The sequence below is a fragment of the Alligator mississippiensis genome, chromosome 7 (genome assembly GCF_030867095.1).
Source record: "Alligator mississippiensis isolate rAllMis1 chromosome 7, rAllMis1, whole genome shotgun sequence".
Lineage (NCBI taxonomy): Eukaryota > Metazoa > Chordata > Crocodylia > Alligatoridae > Alligator > Alligator mississippiensis.
This window is the reverse complement of record NC_081830.1, coordinates 31,168,526-31,191,839: the sequence shown is the minus strand read 5'-3', so window position 1 is coordinate 31,191,839 and position 23,314 is coordinate 31,168,526. Positions and strand designations below refer to the sequence as shown.

The window sequence follows — 23,314 nt, the reverse complement described above, 5'->3', positions numbered from 1 at the left end:
GAGAGTGCTCTGCATGGCAAGTGCTGTTTGGTAGTGCCAATATTATTGTGCCAGAATGGTACAGACACCGTGATAAAGCAGGACAAACTGTTAATAGGTATCATTAGGCAAACACTTTGGGGCATCTGTGGTGCAAGAAGCAGGAAGGACATCTACATGCTTCCATTTCATGTTGTGACAAGGGCAACATCTGTTCGCAGCCCACATGCCCAGGCTCTCCAGGACAGAGCAGGTGCCCTCCTCCAGGATGCTGCAATCTTTCAAAAAACATCTAGATATTTTTCATGCTGGGATCACTTGATTCCAGCTGACTTCCTACCTATGGTGAGAGGGGCTGGACGCAATGATCTCACGAGGTCCCTTCCAGCCCCTAATGTCTATGAAATCTATGAAATCAAGGAAAGTGTTGGAGCTCTAGCTAAAGCTTTCTGCATGTCTCCCAATAGGCAAAAGGCTCCTCTAATTGATAGCAGCTCCACAAGACTAAGTAGACCCACGCATGCCTTGAGAATGGGATGCCTCATCAATATTGGGGTCTCTTCTGTAGTCTCAGGGGATATTTCAAAAGGGAAAATGAACTAGAGAAGAAAAACACCAAGAGAAGCAACAGAGACATCCAAATACTGTTTTGCCTACTCACAGGCTGCATTCATTTTAATTTAAATCCACTTTCTAACCTCCTTAATTAAACTGATGCAAAGGACTATGTGGAAACACTGATCTGAGTTGAAATCAGGGTCCGCGGGATTTGGATTCCAAAGGAAAACTGGAGCACATCTGGTTTGAAATAGAAATCAATGCGTTTACACAGCCTGACGCATTCATTTCAAAGCCCACCTGGGGAACTCTCTGTTAGACAAGCCCTCAGCCACTTTCTCCTCTGGAGGCCTGCGCCTACTGCCTCGGCTCTCACACTTGGGAGTCCCTGGCGGCTCATCCTTTTGCAAATCTCGCAGCCAGACAGGATGACATAACAGCAACGGAACAAAACCAAACTGGGGCATCCGCGAAAATGATACACTTCCCAGTCCCCATAATAGAGACAATTCCAGAATAGAGGCATTGAGGGGAGAGGAGAGATAGAAAGGGAGACAGGCAGTGGGAGTCTCACAAACACTTTCTTTTTACCTCTTTATTTTTTACCTCCTTTTTATGGTAGAAAGTTTTGTTTTGTTTTTTAAAGGAATAAACCCCCTCCTTTCACTCTGGAAGGACCTTTGTCACTTGTTTTGTCAAAATAACCCACTCCCACTTCTTTGGAAGAAAGGCCTCCCCCCAGTCATTCTCCTCTCTGCCTTTAAAAGCTGATTGATTTGCATGGAAGCTAAATTCCTCCCTGCTCCCCTTTTTCTCTGTCTTTCTCTCCCTCTTTCTCTCGCTCTAATTAGCAATTGCTTTTTCTGTATGGATGTTCACAAAAAAGACAGAAAGAGAAAAAGGGAAAGCCGGGATCTGTGTGAAAGACGGAGGCAGATGGCGTCGTCTTAAGCTCCTCTATGGGCTGGAGCCACCCTGTTGGCAAATAACATACAATGTCTGTCTAAAGATCACAGTGTGGAGGGATGGCAGAGAGACCCTAGTGGGCTCTCCTGCCATTCAGAGTGCAGAGAGCAGGGAAGATGAAAAGAGCCACGGAAAGGAACTGATGGGGAGGAGAAGGGTCAACAGGTCAGCCAAGGAACTGGGGGAAGAGAGGAGGTTTCCCAGCTGCGTTGGAATAAGTAGCCCACCAGTATGAGAAACAGGGAGCTTGCCTCTGCCCACACACACTCGATTCGTGGTTCCTTCGTGCTTTCTGCCTCTAACAGTTAGAAGCATGCCCAGCAAGCCCATCGGGCACCAAGGTCCGCCACCATGGTGCACCGCATTAGTGAACGCAGCAGCTGGGCTGCAGGCTGGACAGAAAATATGTATACATACAGTATTCAACAGCTGCATGGGGCCTTGGGCGGTTCATAACAGGACACTGAGATGTTCATCTTGGTTTCGAATGGAAATAACCAGAGCGCAGGCCAGCTGACTGCAAGGGCACAGAGAGCAGCAGAGCATGTAGTGTCAGTACAGGTGGGAGTGCAGCAAGCAGCTTCCAGCCCCTATGTCCTCGTCTCCAGCAGCAGCACATATGAAGCAGAAACACCAGCACGCTCATTATGAATCTGGAAACACATCTGATCAGTATGTGCTTGCTTTCCTCATATGAAGGCACTGAAACATGGCTGTTCTCATCTCATCTCTCCTTCACATCAATAGCTCCATGTCACCCAGTGCCACCATAACGGTGTTGCCCCTTCTTTCCTACAACACTGTGTCCTTTGGCCTCATCCTCACCCTAGCCCACAGATTCTGGAAGACAAGCTCCTACACACTCTGGAGACATTACTTAAGTCTTCTTCTGTCTCCTTCAGTCAGCAAACTCCAGATCCTCACACTAGGCAAGGGGTGCTTGGAGAAGCATGCAGTAATCTGTGCAGAGACACTGTGCTCCTCTGGCCATGCTGGAAAGCACTGTGAGGCAGCCTACCAGCACCCATCACTTCATACCACTTGTTTTCCTTGTACAGAAGTGCTGGCCTCTTGTGGGCTGCTTTGCCCCCACTGCAAGGGACAAGTGAGGAGAGACATCAGTGAAAAGCAAGGAGACACGAGCAAATTCTCAGAATGAACAATATTTTGATTGGGAAATCTTGACACTTCCCTCCTTTGACATTAGCAAATTAGTCCAACAGTAATGACAAAATGTCCATGCCAATTAAAAAAAAAAGAAGAAAAACAGCAAATGATCACCTTATGAATCTCACACTGTACAGTTGTCCCCATTTCTGGAATCTATAAATAGGGGAAATCAGTAATTATCACCAGGGCCATTCCTTAGAAAGGGAGAGATATGCGATGAATAGGAATGGGGCCTTCCATTCATTAAAATTCAACCAGTGGAGAGCACCTCCCCTGTTATCCCTTTCATGAATCTGGCCTAGGCAGTGAAATGGAGACAGGCAGGAGAGAAAGACAAATGGCAAAAAGAAAGAAAGGAGAGAGAGATGTAGAAAGCAAAGAGAGAAAAAAAAAACAAGCCAAAAAAGGCAGAAAGGGGAAGAAAGGACCAGCAAAACACATGCTACAAGCAGGATTTTAAAATGAGGAGGAAGAAGTTATTTCTGAGACAATGTGGCCCCCAAAACAGTAATTAATATTCAAGCAATGCCTCCAAACCCCGCTTTTAAGCAGAAGGGGTGCTTTAGGGTTGCCTTCTTGCCTGTTACTAGCTTTGAATAGACCCCATGTAGAGTCCAAAATAAGAAAAGATAAAGAGAACCAGGAAAGCGGAGAAAGGAATGGGCTGTCATCAGGGGGAATGACAAGGGAAAGCAGTCATGGGCCATGAGGCATGCTTGTGATCCCCAGCACCCGGCTAGAATGTGCGGCTTCCTGCGCAGGAGGCATCCGCCAAGAAGAACGGGAGCCCGAGTTGAGCACAATCCTCTGGGGACATCCCGCTGACACGGCTCCTGTGGCACTGTTCCAATTTTCAGCTCAGCAAAAGAGAAGGAACATTTCAAATCAAAATCCTGTTCATCAGGCCCTTTCTAGCTGAGTTGCAGGAAAGCCACACGCACACGAGATTCCTGTCCCTAGCAAAAGGGAGAGAGAGACTTTTTAATGCAATCCGACTGCCTCATGGAGGTTTCTTATATCACTGTAGCCAGCGGCGTGATGTTGAGGCACATGCTCTGGAGACACGTGCAGGTCCAGCCTTAGCAGACCATGATGATGGAGGAAGGAGGAAGAGTCTTTACAAGATCCACTTCTACCTTGATTTATTTATTGAAAGGAAGCTCTTGTCATTCACAGAGGTCTATGATTGCAAAGTCTGTGACTGTGCCTGTCCACATAGAACAGAAAACAATAATTCTGTCTCCAACAGAGAACTGAAGATGAGAAAGTCGACAACTGTGGAAACAAGCTTCAGAAAGCGGGCAGATGATCGGGGTCCTTGAACAGAGATCTGGGAGCTGTCTACAGCAGAATCACTGAATCAGGCTAAAGGTTTTTCTACATGTTCCAGAGAGGCTCAATGGGCTTTAGCAATGTTTGCTGTGCCACACTAGAGACTCAATGCTGGGCTAAACCTTTTAGGGCCGACCCAGCACTGAAGTCAATGTGGCCCATTCAAGCCTGAAGTCTATGGGAATTGGGTTGGTGCTTGCTGTTGACTGTCCATAGGACACTGTGCACAGGCCCCCACTGGCGTATCAGTGAATGCATTAGCAGAATTCAGTGCTGTAGGTGTAGCTCTTGCAGAGCTGTACTGGATCCTCAGCTCAGTGCCACAGCTGGTGAGGGAACTAATTACAGGTAGTCCTGTCACCTGAACAAGAATGGTCTGCCCTGTGATCTGGGATCCCCAAGGATCCAGGTGGACACTCTGGTGAGTGCAGCTAGCAGTACAGTCTGATGGGAAGCTTCTTCACTAGTGACTCGGTCACCACCTGTGCCGGAAAATGGGGATGTGCTATGAGTTATCGGGCACGTGCAAAACTACAGGAAAAGAGAGAGGAACAAAAGGTTCCTTTCATGTTACGTGACATGGCTGGGTGGGGGACAAATCATCACAGAAAGCCACTTTCTTCTAACACAGAAGAAGGAACTTCAGTACAGTAAGGTAACAGCATTATCCCTACAGCTGCTGAGCTCTGCCAAAACTCTGCCCCACCGAGTGGCAGAAACCACAATGTAAAATTTGCAGTGCAGACACAAGTTACAGACGATGCTGTTTTGAAATGTCTTTGTCTGAACCCTGAAAACAATGATTTTCACCCAATCAGCCACTTTTGAAGTGGTCTGCAGCTGTGCACTTGTGTTTGGTCATGGCTACAGACCAATTTCTATGGCCAGATTGGGCAAAAGTTGTCACTTCTGTCTGTGCCCTTGGAAGCACAAGAGGGGGAGGAGTATAAACCGAAACAATCAAGGCAGGGAGAAAGGGGGGGGAGGGTCCATTCACACAAATTGCTTGTGACCTTGAGCCTCCCTCATCATTCACCTCAACGTGGAAACTAAAGGAATAATAAAAAAGTGCATTTGTGGAAGAACGCTGAAAGCGTTCAGCCCTCAGCCGTACACATTAGAGCTCCAGAGCTCCTCTGGGAGAGAGAAACCCGGCTGAAAATGACCCTCCTGTTCTGGCTTGTGGAAGACAAGGCCTCTGGGAGCATATATGTGTTTTAGAAATAGCCCAGGGATGCTTTCTTGCATCCTCCGCAGCAGGAGAACCCTGGCATCGCCTGCTGAGGCAGGTTGGGTTCAAATTGTTGTGCTTAATCCCGTGGTTTTTTTTAATTGTGGGCCTCACTGGTTTAAATTTCCAGCTGTGCTATGCAGCTCTGTCTATTTGTTATTCTGTGCGACTCCAGCTACAGCACATCATTCAGAAATTCTTAACTGCATGATGACAGGATTTCACTACCAGGAAAAAAACTAGAATCTGTTCCTTTCAGTCTGGCTTTGTAAATGCAAAATAAAAATTCAGGGCAAAGATCCTCTGGCCTTCATATACCTCCTGCTCCCGTGCCCTCCTCTTAGAGAATGCTTTATCTGAGAACAAGCTTGTCACAAAGGTCAAAGTGGTAAAAAAGGATCTGGTCCTGTAGCCATAGTCTGTGCTAGATGGTAATCTCAGCTACTCACTTGTGACGCAGACTACTTGTTGGAAGCCCGACAGCCTTTACTGCAAGGCGATTGTACAATGACCCGGTGTACTCTGTGATATTCCACAAGCCATTTGCCTCCTACCGCAGAACTGGTCCCTGGAGTCTTAGGCCGAAATTATTTTATGTTTTGCGTCTACGGCTGCAAAAGAAAATCTTCCAAACGAGAACTGAGCATAAACACATGCAGTACTGACTGCTCGATTCAGCACGAATCTTCAGATAATGGAGTCACAGACAAATAGGGCTGAAAGAGACCTCAGTAGTCATCTATCCCAACTCTCTGCTCAAGGCAAGATCATCCCTGTCCAAAGGAAGATCCAGGATTCCCCAAAGTGGGGAGCAGGAGCAGCAACCAACACTGCAGGGATGGCTGTGCCCCCGGCTCTGTGGGAGTCTCGGGGGGGGGGGGGGTCAGTCTCCAAAATAGGTGAAAATCCCCCTTCCTTCCCCTTTCTGCCACCACTGCTTTCTCCACTGCTCAGAGCCGGTGGGGACAGCAGCAACAGGGGGGGCTAGAGAGTAATTCCCCGCGCTTTGTGCAGTCCCAGAGCAAGCATGCTGCCACTATCCCCATCCTAGCCCCTGTGCAGAGGGGCAGGATGGGCCCTAGTGCTTCTCTACCCCATCAGGACAGCAGGAAAAGGCAGTCAAGAGAGGGATGAGGAGAGGGCATGCCTTTGAGCAGGCAGGAGAAGGGAGGGAGGACTTTTTCCTGCTTTAGGCCATGTGAAGATGAAATGAGGGGCATGTGCACAACACTTTAAAGCGGGTTAAATGCTTTTACAACACATTAGTGGTGTTGGTGTTTGCACACGTCGGCACCATAGTGCGCAGTAATACCAGCTGCTGTTGCAAATTTGGTGGCGTAATGCACCTTAAATGACTTGGGGTGCAGCAAACTAAATTTAGCAAAGCACCAGGCTCCATGCAGCTCAGGGGCTCTTCAGGACGCCTGTGCAGGCAGCCTGGCAGCAGCCCCAGAAGGCAGGTTCCACCCAAGAAAAGCAATGAGCCTGATCTTTTTATGCATTTATTTTCCCCTAGAGCCTGCCTGCCTGAGTTGCACAGGGGCCCAGTGCTTCCCTCCACGGCTGCAGTGTCCCCCGGGACCGCCCGAGCCAGGTGCCTGTGGGCGGGTGCAGCCTGGGGGGGTGCTGCTGCTGCTGCTGCAGAGGGAAGCATCCCCACCCCGTAGCCCAGGGACCACTCCACCCGCTGGCAGCTTGCCCTCTCTTTACTACCACCGGAGAGGCATTAAGTTCAGGTGTGTGCATGACACGGGGGTTTAAAGGGCCCTAAGATTGAAGAAGTGTTTTTAAAAATCCACCACTTCAATTAGGGCCCCTGTTTTGTCTACACACGCCCTTAGGTACTTTAAAGAAGTCCCAGGAGGTTCCTGTGGTGCGGTGCCACTCAAAAAGGGGGCTGCAGCCACACCACTGCACCCCCTCTGGATCCTCCCCTGTCCCTGTCTAAACTATCACAGTCAAATATCTGTCTAACCTGCTCTTAAAAACTGAGGATGCAGATTCCACAACCTCGCCAGGTAATCTGTTTGAATGCTTATCTATATTTTTCCTGATGCTCAACATATATTTCCCTTGCTGCAATTTAAGACTGTTACATCTTGTCCTGACCCCTGTGGCCACAGAGAATAGTCTAGCACCATACTTTTTACAACCACCTTCTAGGTATTTAATGCTGCCCTCAAATTACTCTCCGTCTTTTCTTCACTGTCTTCTGTCCAACCTTTTCTTGTAAGTCATTGCTTCTAGATGACTAATAATTTTTGTTTCTCTCCACTGGACTCTTTCTAATCTGCACACATCTATCTTAAATTGCAGTGCCCAAAACCAGACATCACACTCCAGTTTAGGTCTCGCCACTGCTGAAAAGAGTGGATCACTTCCCTTCACTTGCAAGCAACTCTCATATTACTAAAAACCCATAGGCTATTTGCTTGTTTTGCAACAAGAGCACACTGTTGATCTATATTCAGTTTACAGGATATATACTACAACCTCCAGGTCCTTTTCTGCAGTGCTACAGCCTAGCCAGGCATTCCCCAATTTGCATTTGGGCATGTGGTTGGTCTGTCCCAAGTACTGGACTTTGCATTTGTCTTACTGAATTTAATTCACTTAATTTTGGACCATTTTCCAGTTTATCAAGATCATTCCGAATCCAAAACCTATCATCCAAAGTATCTGCAACTCCACCCATTCTGGTGTCATCTGCACATTTGCTAATTGTGCCCTCAATCCCATCCTTCAAAAGAATATCTATTCCATTGAGGAACTGGCTCTGAAAACTAGTTATGACAACTTCAGTGCTAACATGGTTAACTCTTTCACTTGTGTGAGCAAACACCCAATTAATGTGCTACCCCAGCATCCCAAACTACATCTCATGATTGCCCATGAGCCAATACCCTCAATTATTTCTATCCACCTACCACACATGCAATTTCCTTCCTCACCTCCCTATCCACTTCCACCTTGACCGCACAAAATCAGGTGGCTGCTGACATGACAGTGAGATTAATGCATTTAATATAAAACAGAGCACCACAAGGGATAGCACACTGATTGAGTTATTCACTCCATATGTAATAAAAGCCTCCAGTTTTTTTTAATAGACTATGAAGCCTGTGTGGCTGTGTTATGGTGCATGGTACATAAACCAAAAGCACTTGCACAGATTTTAGAGTCACCTTGTCACAGAAAACAAGGACCTGCATCACGGCTTGGACATCCTGGTGCATCATTACCCATGGGACAAGACCACTGCTTAGGATTCAGAGAACTGGAGCCTGTTTCCCATTTCAAAAAAATATCCCATCCGGTGGCCTGCTTTGTAAACCTCCATGCTGCAGAACTGAGCAAAAGCAGAATGAACTGGGTGGCTTGAAATACTGAAAGTAAAATAGCCGGGAAAAGACAAACATGGAACCTGCTCCTATTCTCATCCTTGTGTCACACTGGTAATGACCCAAATCACTCTGACCCTAAAACACAATGCTAATCTCCCAGGGACTTGAAATACCCCTGATGAAGATTGCGCTCTGTCTGTGCCTTTCACTTAGGGACTCTGAGTGAGCGGCTAAGTGCCGATAAAAGCTGGTATTAATGGCTCCCTAAGTGCCCCCTGAGCTTGGCTGTCAGCATGAAACTGCTCTGGTCTAATAGCCCCATGATATCTGCAGCTTTTGTCTAGGGTGGGGGGAAACGGGGAGAAGGAGCTAAACAATACAACCCTATTTTTCCACAGCAGCGGAATTAAGCCCATTTTCTCAGCCTTAAAATACCAGAAATTTTTAGTGACAATTCCCCCAGGCTTATTAAGTGGCTCATCTCAGCTGCTCAGGTTGACGGAAGCTTTGAACAGATGTCAGGATTCGTGTACCTCCTGGGAGTTTGCAAGTAGGAGAATATGCCATATGTGCAGACAGTTTCCCGACATGCAGAGGTTGGAGGGGCCCGACGCTGCTCTCGGTTACACTGGTGTGAATCGGGAGTAACTCCACTGAAGTCAGCAGAGTTACATTGGGCGAAAACCAAGGTTAAAGCATGACTAGAATCACAGCGTTGCCCACTCTCAGGATTTATTGTTAAGTCCTGCCATATTTGATACTTTTCTTGAGGGTCCCGCCTGGGGTCTGGTAATGAGAGCTCAGCTCTCTGTGTCAACCAGAATACATTTGTAGTCCTTGTGGTTGCAAACAGGAAGAAAAAAAAGCTTGAAAACATGACCCCCTAAAGACTAAAAAAAACAGACAGCAATTAAAAGGCTCACAGTGTATTATTTTACAAGCTGTGGATTTTAAGTCAGTCTCATGATTTCTGGGTAGGAGAGAAGGAGTGTGTCACATTATGTTGAATGCTTCAGAGTGTAAAAGCTGTAGCGGAGGACTTTTACTTGGCTACCAGGAACAAAATCTATAAATATATTCCTGGGGTGAAGGTCAAGAAGCCAGAGAACAAGCTGGGATGCATAGAGATGAAATGGCAGACATTGTTCTCAAGGGTCAAAACCTTCAAGTTGCTCACTTAAATCTGCCCTTAGGACACTGTTCAAGAGAGTGATGCTCACCAGGCACTGTGTCCACTGCACTCACAACCATATCCCAAGCTGCCTTGGGGAAAAGCACTGTATGGGACTGTCACTCCTCTTCCCATACAGGTGACTGTCCATCCCAGCCCCCCCACCTCCTCCTTCATGCTCCATCCAGCACAACTGAGTTGAGGCAGGGAGAAGAGTAATTTGGATACTGGTCTAGACAGGTGTATGTAGGTAATACTGAAATACAAACTGCCCCAGGAGCAGACCAAGGAAGGAACCATGACTCCCAGGAGTTGAGATTTGCTCCGAAGAGCAAGTAGCCTACCACTAGTCTGGAACAGGAATGTACAATGTGTATACCTAATGCAAGTTAAATTACAATCTAGCTTCTGGGGATATTGCAAGAAATTGGACCAATTATTGCTCAGTTTGAAAATCAGCTATTGAACAAATACATCTGCAAAACCATGCAAGGGCTGGCTCATGAAAATCACCTTAATGAAAGGCAAATACACCAGATCTCCAACTGATGAAAATCAACATTGCTCCATTGACTATATGTTTCAGCTGAGGGTCTGGCTTCCCCCCACACCCTCCTTAAACTCTCCTTTTCCGTCTTTGTGCCCACTCAGCTTTCCCTGCCAGGGCAAGCAAAAGGAGGCGCAGGCACAGGCACTATTCACAAAATACTGTTTATTTCTTCAAACGTCTGGGGCTCTCCTTTCTCACCTTTCCCGTGCAGACTGGTGTCCTGTTCAGTATTGCTGATGCAGCGACTTGTAAATCCTGTCTTCGAGGATCAGGAAAAAGTGGGTTATTATGCACTCCACCCTGAATACTGTTTAAGAGACCTGTCATCATGCTACTGCACAAAAGGACAAGCCAATAATAGGATACACCGAGAGAAAGGATAGTCCGGTCATTACGGTGCTTCCCTGAGCCTTGGTTGGTATGAATCCAATCCCATGCCTTGGCCACCAGCTTCCTGTGTAACCTTGGTGAATCACTGAAGACCAGATTCAAAAAAGGATTAAAGTGCTGGAAGTGCAACATTGGTGGAAATTGGGCACCTATCCAAGCCAAGCGATCGATCCACAAAACCCTGCCTGCATTGATACAATCAAGCTCCTCCTTGATTTTGATCTCTCAGGCCCTGTGAATCCTTCTATGGAGTGATTCAACTTCAACAGGAAGGGTGGAGAATACCTTATACCAATCTGGCCTACAATGTGGTGGTAACAGCACTTTTCTAGCAGATCTAAGACATCTCTTTTCGCATTACATAACTTTGGTTGTGAATTCAGCTCCCAAATCTAACACCTAAAACTGAGCAGGAAGCACAACCTGCGTCTCCCTCTTCCTGGGTTACTGTACTTCCTAGACTACTCGGTAAAAACAGGGTGGCATCAACAGTTGGGCCTTCCTAGAAAAGAGAATACTGGTTGCCAATAAGGAAATGAATGACCTACCCACCTACACCCACAGCTGATTTCAGACCATAAATCTCAGTTGCATGCAGAAGCCTAGCCCAGGACTACATGCTTGCATCTAAGACCAGGAGAGAGGCAGTATCTGAAGGGCAACCTTCTCTTCAGCATTGGCTACCAGCTGCCTTGGCAATCCCTAGCTCAGCATGCTGGCTCTTGCCAATCCTATTCCTATACGCCTAGCTCTCCCCATTCACACCATAAAACCTGGCCTTGTGAATTCAGCTCCCAATCTCAGCCCCTGAAAGAGAGGTGAGGTGATGCCAAGCGTCACCATAGCAAAGTCCCTCTGGCTGGTGCTATGAGAGTAATTACACAAGAAAATGTAAGGTACTGTAACGGGGCCCCGGAAAACAGCTCTGCAAAATTATGACCCCTGTCAAATGCATGAAGGAAACAAGCTGTAACGATAGAGGGGAAACAATATTCTCCAGCCAAGTGGTTCTTAATGTTCCTAAACTCTCACTTAGAATGAGCCAATGGGCCACTATCAGGGCTGGCTAGAAAACAGAAATTGTGTTTTGTGAAAAGTTTTGAGGTGTCAGAGTCTGTTTTCAGTCCATATCAGGATGAACTCTGGACCCTTCAAAATACTTTGTGGAAGAGCAGACAGACTCACCCCAAAATAGTTGTGCACTTCCCACAAACCAGGAGAGGGCGATGGCCATCAGGCCAGGCTGTGGTGGGATCACTCACCACCCCTCCTGGTAAGCTGGGGCACAGTACTAAAAGGCATGAAATATCTATTGGGCCAGAGAGGTTGGGAGCAGAAACAGCTTGATCCTAGAGCCCAAGGATGAAGGCTCAGCTGAGCTGCTCTCAGCTGGGATGGAGGAGATCCACATTTAAGGGCCCATTCTCCCTTAGTAAAGACACAGAGCAGCAGCTTACACCTAGATCTTCCACATTCCAGGTGGACAAGATTCTTTGGGTAAATCTGATATCGTTTATAAGACCAACTAAAATAGTTGGAAAAAATTCTTCTTTGCAAGCTTTCAGGTACAAACACGCTTCTTCCAGGTAAAACACTCCAATACTTTGTTTCTCCCTCACCCTTTATCCCTTCTCCCTTTATCTTTAACCATAAATTCCAGCCTGGACATGAATACAGAAAGCTTTTGGCCATGTCAATTCAGTGTATTCCAAAAGAAAAGTGACATTTTGTCCAAAAAGCAGACAAGCAAAGCATAAAACAAAGTTTGCAAAGACCCCACCGTGCACTTAACAAATACAGCCTTCTTTGTTACAGGATGCAAAGACATGATGCATTCCCCATGTCTCTAGAAGCTAATGAATCAATGAACTATTTTAAAAATTCTTTTGCATACTTGTGGAAAAATCAAATTATTAGTTTCAGTGTTTTATTCAAGTTTTTGCCCAAAGCTGCAGGTTCTTTTAAAAGATAGAAACTTGCCAGGTACTACAAAACAGAACCAGCAACAGCAAATGTTTCTTTTTATGTTGAAATGGCATTTTGTAATCAGCAGCATAACTAGAGAAGGATGAACAAGGCACCAGCCCAGTCACTATTTTTGTGGAGGCACAAGAATGGAGGTTGCTGCTGCAACTACCTGGGCCAACACAGCCCTGGGTGCTGAAAATTGTTATACCTCTATTTTCTACGCAGGACAAAATTTCACAAGCGATGTTTTCCAGAAAGCCTAGCTTAATTGTTCTCGTTGAACAAAGCAAAATATTCTATCAATGATGGCGGGGGGAAAGTGTCCTGGATAAAAACTGTGGCATGTAGAGTATATGCAATAGGTTTTGTATACCTCTGCTTCTGAGGGCGATGAAGAAACTTATACTATGGGCTCAATATTTTCCTTTACTCAGAGCAATTCCTTTTTTCTCTGATGAGTGTTTTAAGTGTCACGGAGATACTACATGGTGAGATGTAGGGCTATAGACCTATGAATGCAAACACACAGCATGAGCTGGAATCCATGTCCTTTGGAAACACTCAGCTCCTCATTCTTCCCCTTCACAAAGGCTGTACCTTTTGCACACCCTCCCCAAACCTCTTGTAACCTGGAAATCATGAAGCTGCATACAAACATGAAGGATCATATTTGTTTTTAGATTTTTAGCAAAATAATAGCAAAATAATGGTCTTGGAGTGTATCAGATGATTGCCTCCCCCTTTGCTAGACAGGGAGGTAGTTTTTCATAGTGAAAAACTGCAGTTCCGCCTGGGTGAAAAACTAGCCGAGAGAATCAAGCCTGGTTATAGTTTGTGAGCCTTGTTATGATATATCGAATCACAGCCCAGTTTAAATCGGAGGTGTTTATTAAAGAAAAGAGCTACACCTACAGACACAGGCAAACACATTTCTTCACAGCTTGAGTCCCAGCTTTGTCCCTGTTGCTTACCCAGAACCTTTGTTGAAAATGTTATACAGGCTGCAGGGTTTGATCAACACTGCAAATAAAACACATGATTGCACAGTCAGTACTGCCAGCCCCAAGAGTTCAAAAATCATGGGTAAGGCTCCTCAAAGTAATAAGCTTGGCCCCCCAAATCATGAGATAACTTTTACTACTTTGGGGGCCTACCCCTTTGCTTGTTGTGCGCCTCCCCCAGCATGTCCAACCATCAGCACTGTCAGCTTTTCTATACACAATCTAGCAGTTATTTATGCATTCCCCCACCCTCTCAACCTTGCCTCCCAGGCACACATCTACCCCCTTAAAATATTGTTCCTGGGAGGAAAGGGGAAAGGAAGAAGGGCTACTGACTCTGCCTTTTTCTTCTGCCACATCTCCTCTCCTCTCTCATGAAAATAGCATCAGCTGTTCCCTCTCCCACTTTCAAATCCAAGAACTCCTCAGTCCTGGGGGACATCTCTACAGCTCGTATTGCATGTCTCCAAGAGGCAGGGAAAGGAGGAATGCAGCTAGTTAGAGAGGGTTTTGCAACCAGCCAGAGAAGGGTATTTTTTCCTCCTGGCAAGTCCAAAAATCATGCAAGTGCAGGAGTTTTTAGCACTGCTGCTTCCAGCAGGGGCTAGAATTACATTTCTGCTGATGAAATCATGAGAGTTGACAACCTCTACCTAATACAGCCCTAAGCATCTTCATTAAAGGCAACCACAGTCCCATGTAGCTCAGGAAACACCATCCCCAGGCAGGACCTGGAGAGCATGAAAATGTCAAGGTGTGCTAGCCGCATACTCTTTGCCTAAGCGCAAGGAGCTTGACTTCAGCTTCTAGGCAGCTGGGACTGACTAGAGCATTAAGCAAATAGATTTTAATTTAAACATTTGGATTTCAAAGCTCTTCTGCAGTGATACCAACACATTCCCCAATGCCCAGTACTTGAAAATTCTGTCCCTCGGCCGTCAGCAATATTAAATGAGCTGCTTTAAAGTACCGTGTAATTTGGGGGAAGAGAGGGTGAGCAAAGCTACAGAGGGGGAAAAAAAAAAAACAGAGTAAACTTTGGAAAATATTAATAAAAAACTCAGAAAAAGGAGATGAAAAGAAGGAAGCGTGATTTCCATATTTATAAATCTAACCCCTTGGAGGCTTCCAGCAGGCGGTATCAAACTGACAGCATGGATGGTAGAACCCAAAAAGAGAGAAAAGTTCCAATTAACGGAAAGAATCAGAGTGCTGTTCCCAGAGTTTCATTTAAATCAGAACCAATCAAGGCTTGTTCTGGTTCCTGCAGCTTCGCTCGGGAAATAATGAGAAAGATGAAAGGGGCTCAGCCGGCTAACGCAGGCCTCCGCAGCCCTTTGAAGCCAAGAAATCACAAACATTGCTTCTGAGAGGTTTGTATTTGTATGGCAGCTGTTGCACAGGCTCCTTCGCGGGAATGATCTGCTGCTTGATTTCCTTCCGCCCGGCCGTGGCCTGGGCAATAATAAACAATCACTGGCCACGTGCGCACTGTGTTTTAAAACACCACAACGCAGCGGTTTAAAGGACAATGTCAAGAAGTTCAAGCCTCAAGTACAACCTGTCTCCGTTGTCTTCCTCTAAATGGTTTCTTATCCCTGAATCCACCACTGTCACTGCATTGAAGAAGTTTAAGAAAAGCAAGTGCTGGCTGCTAAGTCTTGACAAATAAAATGCACCAATCCCCCTGGATCTGCAACAGGATTTTGATGAAAATATCCATCCTCGTGGCTGTACTGATATCCCTGATGTTGCTGGACAAACAAGGGAGTCAAACCAAAAGGGAGCTGCATAAATTGGAGCTGCATTGGAGCTGACACGATTCTTTCCATGGACTCACAGGGATTTGGTTTATGTCCCAGTAGCCTCCAGGGAGGAAATCAGTTTGCCAGGTGGAAAGCAATTAATCCTGGAAGCTCTTGTTTTGAGTGTCTACAAAGTTCTTATAAACAGACTAAAAATAATGAGTTAAAGCAGATTTTAAAGGGGGGGGGAGGGGGAAAACTAAAAACACAAGATACATTCACTGACATTATACCAGAAGCCGAGGTTTCCCTCACTAAATGTCTTGCTCTCAGGTTTATGTCCATTTTGGAAAAAAAGACCCTTCTGTGGCTATGGAACAATGAGTACAGAGGGCAGCCTTCCACCAGTAGAAGCAGACCTCCGCTGACTGCAATTTAACATTAATACATACTCTCCACACCCCTAGAGGAAGGGAAAGGCAGCTTAACATTCACTGAGAGTCTAAAGTATGCAAAAGGAGTTCAAGAGCATTTATATTTAACACCTTAGGCGAGACGCAGGTGAAATAAATTGGACCCTACTTTGCTGAGGAAGGGGGAAAATACACAGGTCACATGTAGTGGTTGTCCTTACACTCCTTTTTCTGCTGCCATGTTCCTGGTAAGGACTGTGCATATATATCTAGATCTACCAAGAAAGACTTTCTGACACCAGGGCATGGACACGGCATTAAATCAGTCAAATTAGCTGAAAGTCCATGCATTTCCTACTGCTCACTCTGCAAAGCGCAATGAAGACTGGTGCCTATTGTATGCTTTCCATTAGGACTACCATTTCTTCCCCCTGTTCTGCTCCAGGTGGTGTGACAGGGTACTCCCTGCCCGTGTACAGATGGAGCAGGCACTTGCTTTTCTGAAAAGCGTTGAAGTTATTTATGCGCCTCACACCCAGATTGTTGAAAAGGAAACAGGCCACATATGTATAGGCTGTTTTCTATAGGATGAAGCAGGAGGGAGGATCCTGTGCACAGCTCTTCACAATCTGTAGTCCCTGATGCCTGATGCAGGTGCAACTAAAGGTAGGCAAAGGTATCTATTGCCCAATTTTCACATCTCTCAGTAATCCCTGAAAGAGATTCCATTTCCCTTTCTGTGGCAGCTAGATAAATGCCAATCCCTGAATGGCAGTGGCACTGCTCAGTCTGTAGCAATTCTAGGATGCCCCCCTTTGTTAGCAAAGCTAGAGATCATAAAACAATGTCCAAACCAAGCACTGACTTACCTTTGCAGGCCACATTGTTCTCAGGCTCGTATCCAGCTTTGCAAGTACAGCGCCCAATGGGAACCATCCATTCCCCATCACCATTGCAGTACAGTTTAATGGGCACATCCACCTCCTCCGCATTGGGGATACACGTGCCACGTGCAATCACAAGCGAGGTGCTCTCTGCCCCAGTCATAGTCTCTGGGAAGATGGCAAAGTTCTGCACCACGCTAGGACACTTCTTGAAGAAGACCCTGACTGACAACAATGACATACAAGCCCCATAGTCCTGGAAGGCGAGGTAAAAGCCATTGCGGGTGAGAGGTCCAAAGCTTCTCACTTCTGTGTTTACCTTCATCAACCTGCCACCGAAATCCACCTGGGAGAAGCTCTCGTCAGCCGCAATGGTGTCCACTTTGAGGTAGGGTGCCTCCGTCCAGAAGGCTGACTTCTTGGTGGCAATGACAGAGTCTGTCTCATAGTAGTACAGGTTAAAGGTTTCTTTGCAGGACCCAGGAACGTTGGGGAGGCTGCTGCAGTCCCGCACAGTGAAGCGCATTTCAGTGTAAATGCGGTGGGCGCCCCGTCGGTTTATGAATGTCGTGAGGAGCCAGTTGTTCTGGTTTGGCTCAAAGACATTGCACACTTGGTAAGTGCGGATGGTGTTCAGGTTCTCGTCATAACCGCTGACCTCTTCCCACTGTGTGGAATTCACAGAAATGGACAATGAGAAGGATGCAGTGGAACAGGCACAATAGTGGAAGTTTAACCTACTCGCCTTTTAATCACTCCCAATTCAGGGTGGGGATGGAGGGAGGGAGAGTCAGTGGCTCAGAGGATTAGCGCATTTGGCTTTCACCTCTGGAAACACAAGGGAAAACCATATTTTAGATTCATGATTTATGGAAGCAAGCAGAAAACAAAACCCTGACTCTAAAAGCAAAAAGAAAGCTCCTGCAATACATGTGCATGTGCACACGCACAGGCGTGCACACACACACACACACACACATGTGGAAACAGGAATTCTTTTCAACTTAATAATGAAGGGCAGCACAGACCTCCAAGCTCAAAGGAGATCAACAGTATCATCCCCATGTTACTGTTGGGGAAACTGAGGCAGATAGAGGCAAAGTGTGACTTACCCATGGTCGCCCCCACTGGTTATGGCAGAGATAGAAAGGATTGCAGGTCTCCTCAGTCCTAACTCAGGCTACACTGCATCCTATTCATTTCCTTGCCTCATTGATGCTGCTAGCACTTGAAGAGGCTATCAGGCTGCCTCATGTCAAAGCTTTAAACTTTTTCACAATGTCAAAGGCAATGAGTTACCATAACCATGGATGGCAGACCTATGTCAAGAAACCAGGCAAAAATTCTGTTCACACTATGAACAGCTCGAAGCCATAGGTTCTGAAACTGAGGAGGACCACTTGCTGGTGATCTGCAGAGAGCTGGATAGTTGCCCGGAGCTACTTTCTTCCTTGTTTCCAGGTGCTAAATTGTATGAAAATATAGCAATATGCCTAATCCATGCAGGCAATTGTTGTAGCATCTCCACAGATGCTTATGTTTAAATGGTAGGAGAGATAGGCCATTCACTTGTGAGTGGAAGGGAGAGTGGTGCATGAGCATACTTCTCTATTAAGCTGCAGTCACCATCTGGCTCTGAAAAAATGAGAGGCCCCGTTGCTATATGTAGTGCTGTCAGTCTCGCTTTTATGAGCAATAAGTAAATAAAGCAAGGCACCACCAAAACTGAAAGACTGAGCGCACATTTGCAATCGGATTCATAAAAGGGCATCAGGATAATCCCGACGACGATTTCAATTAAGGGGCAGCAGCAAACGGTGAATAGTCTACGATGACATTAGTCCTACAGACAGATTGATAACCTCATAATCCATTCATCTTCACTAATCCATGTTTACAGTCTTCTCATTTGTAACAGCATTAGTCATATGGCAGTGTTTACGTGCTACCGTGGACGTGGCAGTGTTTACGTGCTATACAAATGGAGGGGGGGGTGCACGTACACATATACAAGGGTGTATTACAAAATGCTGGAGTACCCTATATGTGCACTGATGTAACAATATTAATGGGGAAAGGAAGAGTTTATAGTACAGTATATAGCATCCCTATAGCATCACAGTATTACACATTTTCTTCGCTTCTGCTCTCCTGTTAAATCAATATTTTTCTTTAGTATTTGCACTAGCAAGCTGCAGTACTGGTGTAGGGACCGGAGTACCAGTTAATTCTTACAGGATCTTCTTTCATCAACAACTAAGTGCTTCAGTAAATTTTATCTCAGGTCTAACTCTGCTTAAGTTAGCGAGAGCTGAAAAGATCCCAGCTCAAGGTGGTATAGCTGCATTCTTACTAATGGATGCTAACTGAGTTAGCAGTAGATGGTGGCAAATAATTCCATCCAATAATGTGTCCTCTCACTTGTTATCCTATTCCTGGGCATGCCATGAAAGCAGTACAAAGATATTACTTCTCTGCCTTGAACAATATGTTACTTTGACTGGACCAAGTATCCTTTCATAACAGAGCACTTAATTTACATGAGAAAGGTAGCTGAGTTCATTCTGGATTACTGAATCAGAATTGTTTACCACATCATTTTGGGCTTTGCATTGTGAGCCAGAATCCAATTAATTTCAGATAATGGGCTACCTAGCTTTTAGTAGTTGCCTGGTTGTGAACTATCAGCTCTGGGGTTGGTGTTTTGCCAAACTGTAAAGGAAATGGCCTCTTCTTTCAATCTGTAGTTGCTCTCACACACGCCAACATCACTGCCCAGGCTGATATTCTTTTATTCATGATGTACATTGGGGAAACGAGCTCCGTCTCTAACACCGATTCTACTGCCTTCCCATGGTGCCCCCATTTCACTGAGGCGAGAGCCTTGAATGGAGCCTCAGAATTCAGATTTGGGCTTGCCTCTTTATGAAAGACCTTGACTGCAAAACTGGCTCTGGCAGTGAAGGCAGAGAAGGCCAGATTGTCAAGCAAAGACCACCCAGCAGCACTGGAGGAGTAGGAGTCCATAAGCACCTGCTAGAGGTAACTAGAACAGGGGGTGTTGTACATTAGCAACTAAGATACACGTATCTGTCTCTGGAAACCCCAACCCCTCTAAAATACAAATCACACACATCAACCGATGGGCCACTGGACAGCATGCCCTGCCCACGTTCACTCTACATGCACCGACTCATCTGACCCCAGTAGTCTTTCCTGCCCAAGTGCAGGGGGGCTGAACCCGATGAGCTGTAAGGTCCCTTCCTGTCCCTAGCAACTATGAAACTCCCAGAAAGGAGGCCAGGCTTAATAGTGGCCCTGACCATGTGCCATTAGGCATCCGTGAGACAGTCTCAGACCTGGGCACATGCTCAGTGCCCCTTCCATCATTGTTGAGAGCTGGCATGCGCAGCGTGGGAGTGAGTGGGCAGGGCACACTTCACATCAGGGTGCAACATGGAGGTGGGATAGACACGGCCTGAGCAAGCAGTGTGTGTGAGGAGGGGAGAACAGTGGGTGGGAGGTGAGGCTCCAGGTGGGAGGGCAAACTCGAACAAACAGGGTTCCTGCTAAGCAGCCAGGTGTACGAGGGGCGTGCTCCTCCCGTGCTACTGAACGCACTTCCCTGTTCATGCTGCCACACTGGGCTGTGAGTCAGGGAAGGAGGTGAGAGCTGGGCCCTGCAACAGAGACACTGAAATTGAGATATACCGTGTTTCCAAGCCTGGATACTCACGAAGCCAACCACACCACCCCCTCCCAGCCTGCCACTAGGCATGGAGTAGCACCACCCCTGCCGGAGGGGAATCCCCGAGCCGCAGTAACAGCAGCTGCCCTGGTTGACATGCTAACAGTGGCAAATTCATTGTTTCAACAAGATCCCTTTAAATAATTCACGGGGAGCTGGGGATTAAAACAACGTTCCTCTGTGTAGCTGCTGAGATTTAAAACACTTCCAGCTGGGAGATTTAAAGAGAGTATAATGGGCTGTTGCACCTCTTGGCTCCGGGCCCCCCTGGATTCTCCCCTTCCCGCCCTGGGACCCACCTCGCTACCACCACCACACAGCAGAGAAAGCCCGGGGGCAAAGTTTGGCAGGTAACCATAGCAACAGTAGCTGTGCTATTCAGCTGTCATTCTCCTGGTGCCTCACTCCTGTGATTATCTGAAGCTGTCAGATGAATGCAGGCTGTCATTCTTGCCCCACAAGGAACATGTAGGTACAAGGCTGGGGAGCTGCTGGTGGGTGGCTCTGTACACTGGAGGTGCTCTCCACTGCACTTTGGTGCTGACATGCGCCTGGGCGTTTATTCTTGAGCTTGTCCGGAGAAATTGCTTACCCCTCAGGGAGGCAAACGCCTTCATCCTTGCTGATACAGAAGCTGTTAGCTCTGCTAACAGACAATGAAAGGGAGCACAGCCTGATTACAGCAATATGGCCCTTATATTCTAGTCACTTGGGCATAGTTACCAAGCCACTTGGTTGCAGCAGGGCTCTGGAGGGCTCATGAGCTGAAACGTGGAATCAGCTCCTGCCATCAGAAATAACATAGCCATTGAATGTCACATACAGGTCTGTCACTTGTCCCAAATTGCCATGGGACAACAAAGCAAATAATATGTCATAGTGTCAAGTCAAGTCAGTCTCGAGGCTGCTGCAATCATTGGGGCAACTTACATGCTGTAACAACCCTCTGGTCAGTTGAGTTGCTTTGCATCATTGGTGATTCTTTGGGCAGAGTGACCTGGTGGCACCTACCTCCTCTCCAGATATGGATGGCCACTGACTCACAGGGAGCTTGTCTGCCCTTTCACAGGTCTTGTTTTTAGTCCTGCTGGGTGTCCACATGCCCTCCTCACACAGACTAGCTCAGGTGGGGGCTCCGGTTTAGTTGCCAACCACCCAACCATGGAACAGGCTGTACTGATTTACATGGTACCCAATAGCAGACCAAGAGAGGCTTGGCCTGATAGGACAGAGCGAGTAGAGCATATCTGAATGATACAGGCAGTATGTCTGGACTAGCCTCCCAAAATGTTCTCTCTAGTCATACACTGCTTAAACCCTAGGGTGGTGTCAAACTATAGACCCCAATGGACTTTCATTTACATCTGCTGAGGATCTGATCCCAAAATCAACTACTTAGAAGTTCTGCCTCCAGCAGATAGTTAAGATGACTCTGTTGTGGTTTGTTTTGTTGTATTTAAGAGACCTAATCTTTTCCCAGACCCTGGTGTATGTTACTTGTGAGACTCGGACGGTAACTGTTAACAGCTTCATGGGAACCACTTTCATTTGTATCATTCTAAATGATCACAATCTTTCCTATACTTCAGAGTATAGTCACACTTATGTCACCATGTAAAGAAGCCATGCAGTGCATGCATGGCTGTTTTATCCTATTGCAATCCTGCTTCTTGCTCCTAATCTAACCTATAAAAAGCTGATTTTAACATTCTACCCAGAATGAAGAGGTGCATCTAATCAAGTCCGAGGCAGTTCTGGAAATTCGTGGAGTGGTGGGCTAGAGCTAGCAAAAGCCAGCACCAAGACAAGAACATGCCAGTGGTGCGATGAGATGGTTCCTCCAACAGTCAACCATGGAAGGTGGCAAAACAAGCCTCTGACTGGGGGGAAGAAAAATGGCAGGGGAGCTTTTCTGAAGCAGCAGAGTAGTCAGAAGCATGAAGGGGAAGGGGAAGGGGAAAGAGGCTTGAGGGAAGGGTAGAGAGGTGAAAGTTCAGAACTTAACACCAGCAACTAGAAATGGAAAGGCCAAGGTTGTATTGCTGGTTCCCAACAGCACACTATAAAGGCAACAGCTTGGTGAGGGGGCATGGAGAAGGACAGGGGGAGGGAGCAGATGGTGAGGAGAGGAGATAAGACTTGCCCAGGCCAATTGGAAATCTGAAGAGGATGATCCAATATGCCACCATGACTGTGATATGCATATTGCTCTTGATTATACCCAGGCAACCTCAGTGAAGCATATGAGATAAAAGTGAGGCAGCAATTGGCTACATGTGCTCTATTTTCTCTTCCCCCCATCCTCTTTGTCTGTCCTTGTTTCTGGTTTATCTCTCTTCTCTACCTGTCTCTTATCGGTATATTATCTACCAGTTCATATATCCAGCTGTCTCCTTATCTACTCTGTCGACTACCCCTTTGTCATTCTTTCTTCTTTCTTGTTCTGTAGCTCATATCTGTGTTGTATCTATGTGCCTCTCCTTATATTTGCATCTATACATCATATTGACCCATCAGGCCTTTCTGTCTCTTGTCTGGTAAACAGGTATATCTCCATCTACATAGCTCCATTTCTGTCTCAGGGATTGCAATAACAAACCCTGATTCCTGTCAAAAGTAACTTCTTTCCAGTGGGGACTTAGACAAGAAAGAGATGTTAGTCTCTAAAGCAACCATCAGAAAGTGGAATAGATACTTCTATTCCTCCCTTTCTCTCACCACCAGGAGAAGGCAATAATTTGGCAAATTTAAAAGCAATGACAGGAAATACTATTTTGCCAGTACTCACTGAGCCCCTGGAACTCTCAGCCACAAGGTATCCCTAAAGCCAGAAGCTCAGCAGTCCTGAAACAATATTTGAATAT

General features: G+C 46.4%; 1 protein-coding gene across 13 annotated transcripts in view; it reads right to left on the bottom strand.

Moving 5' to 3' along the window:
- The window catches only part of EPHB1 (EPH receptor B1), a 362,275-nt gene that overhangs the window by 205,774 nt on the left and 133,187 nt on the right, over positions 1-23,314 (bottom strand). For 11 of the 13 annotated variants that reach the window (XM_059730782.1, XM_059730781.1, XM_059730783.1 and 8 more), the window contains one exon: positions 16,688-17,369. In XM_059730782.1, the coding sequence (XP_059586765.1) occupies positions 16,688-17,369 (682 nt within the window). The other 2 variants (XM_059730788.1, XM_059730787.1) reach the window with 2 other exon arrangements.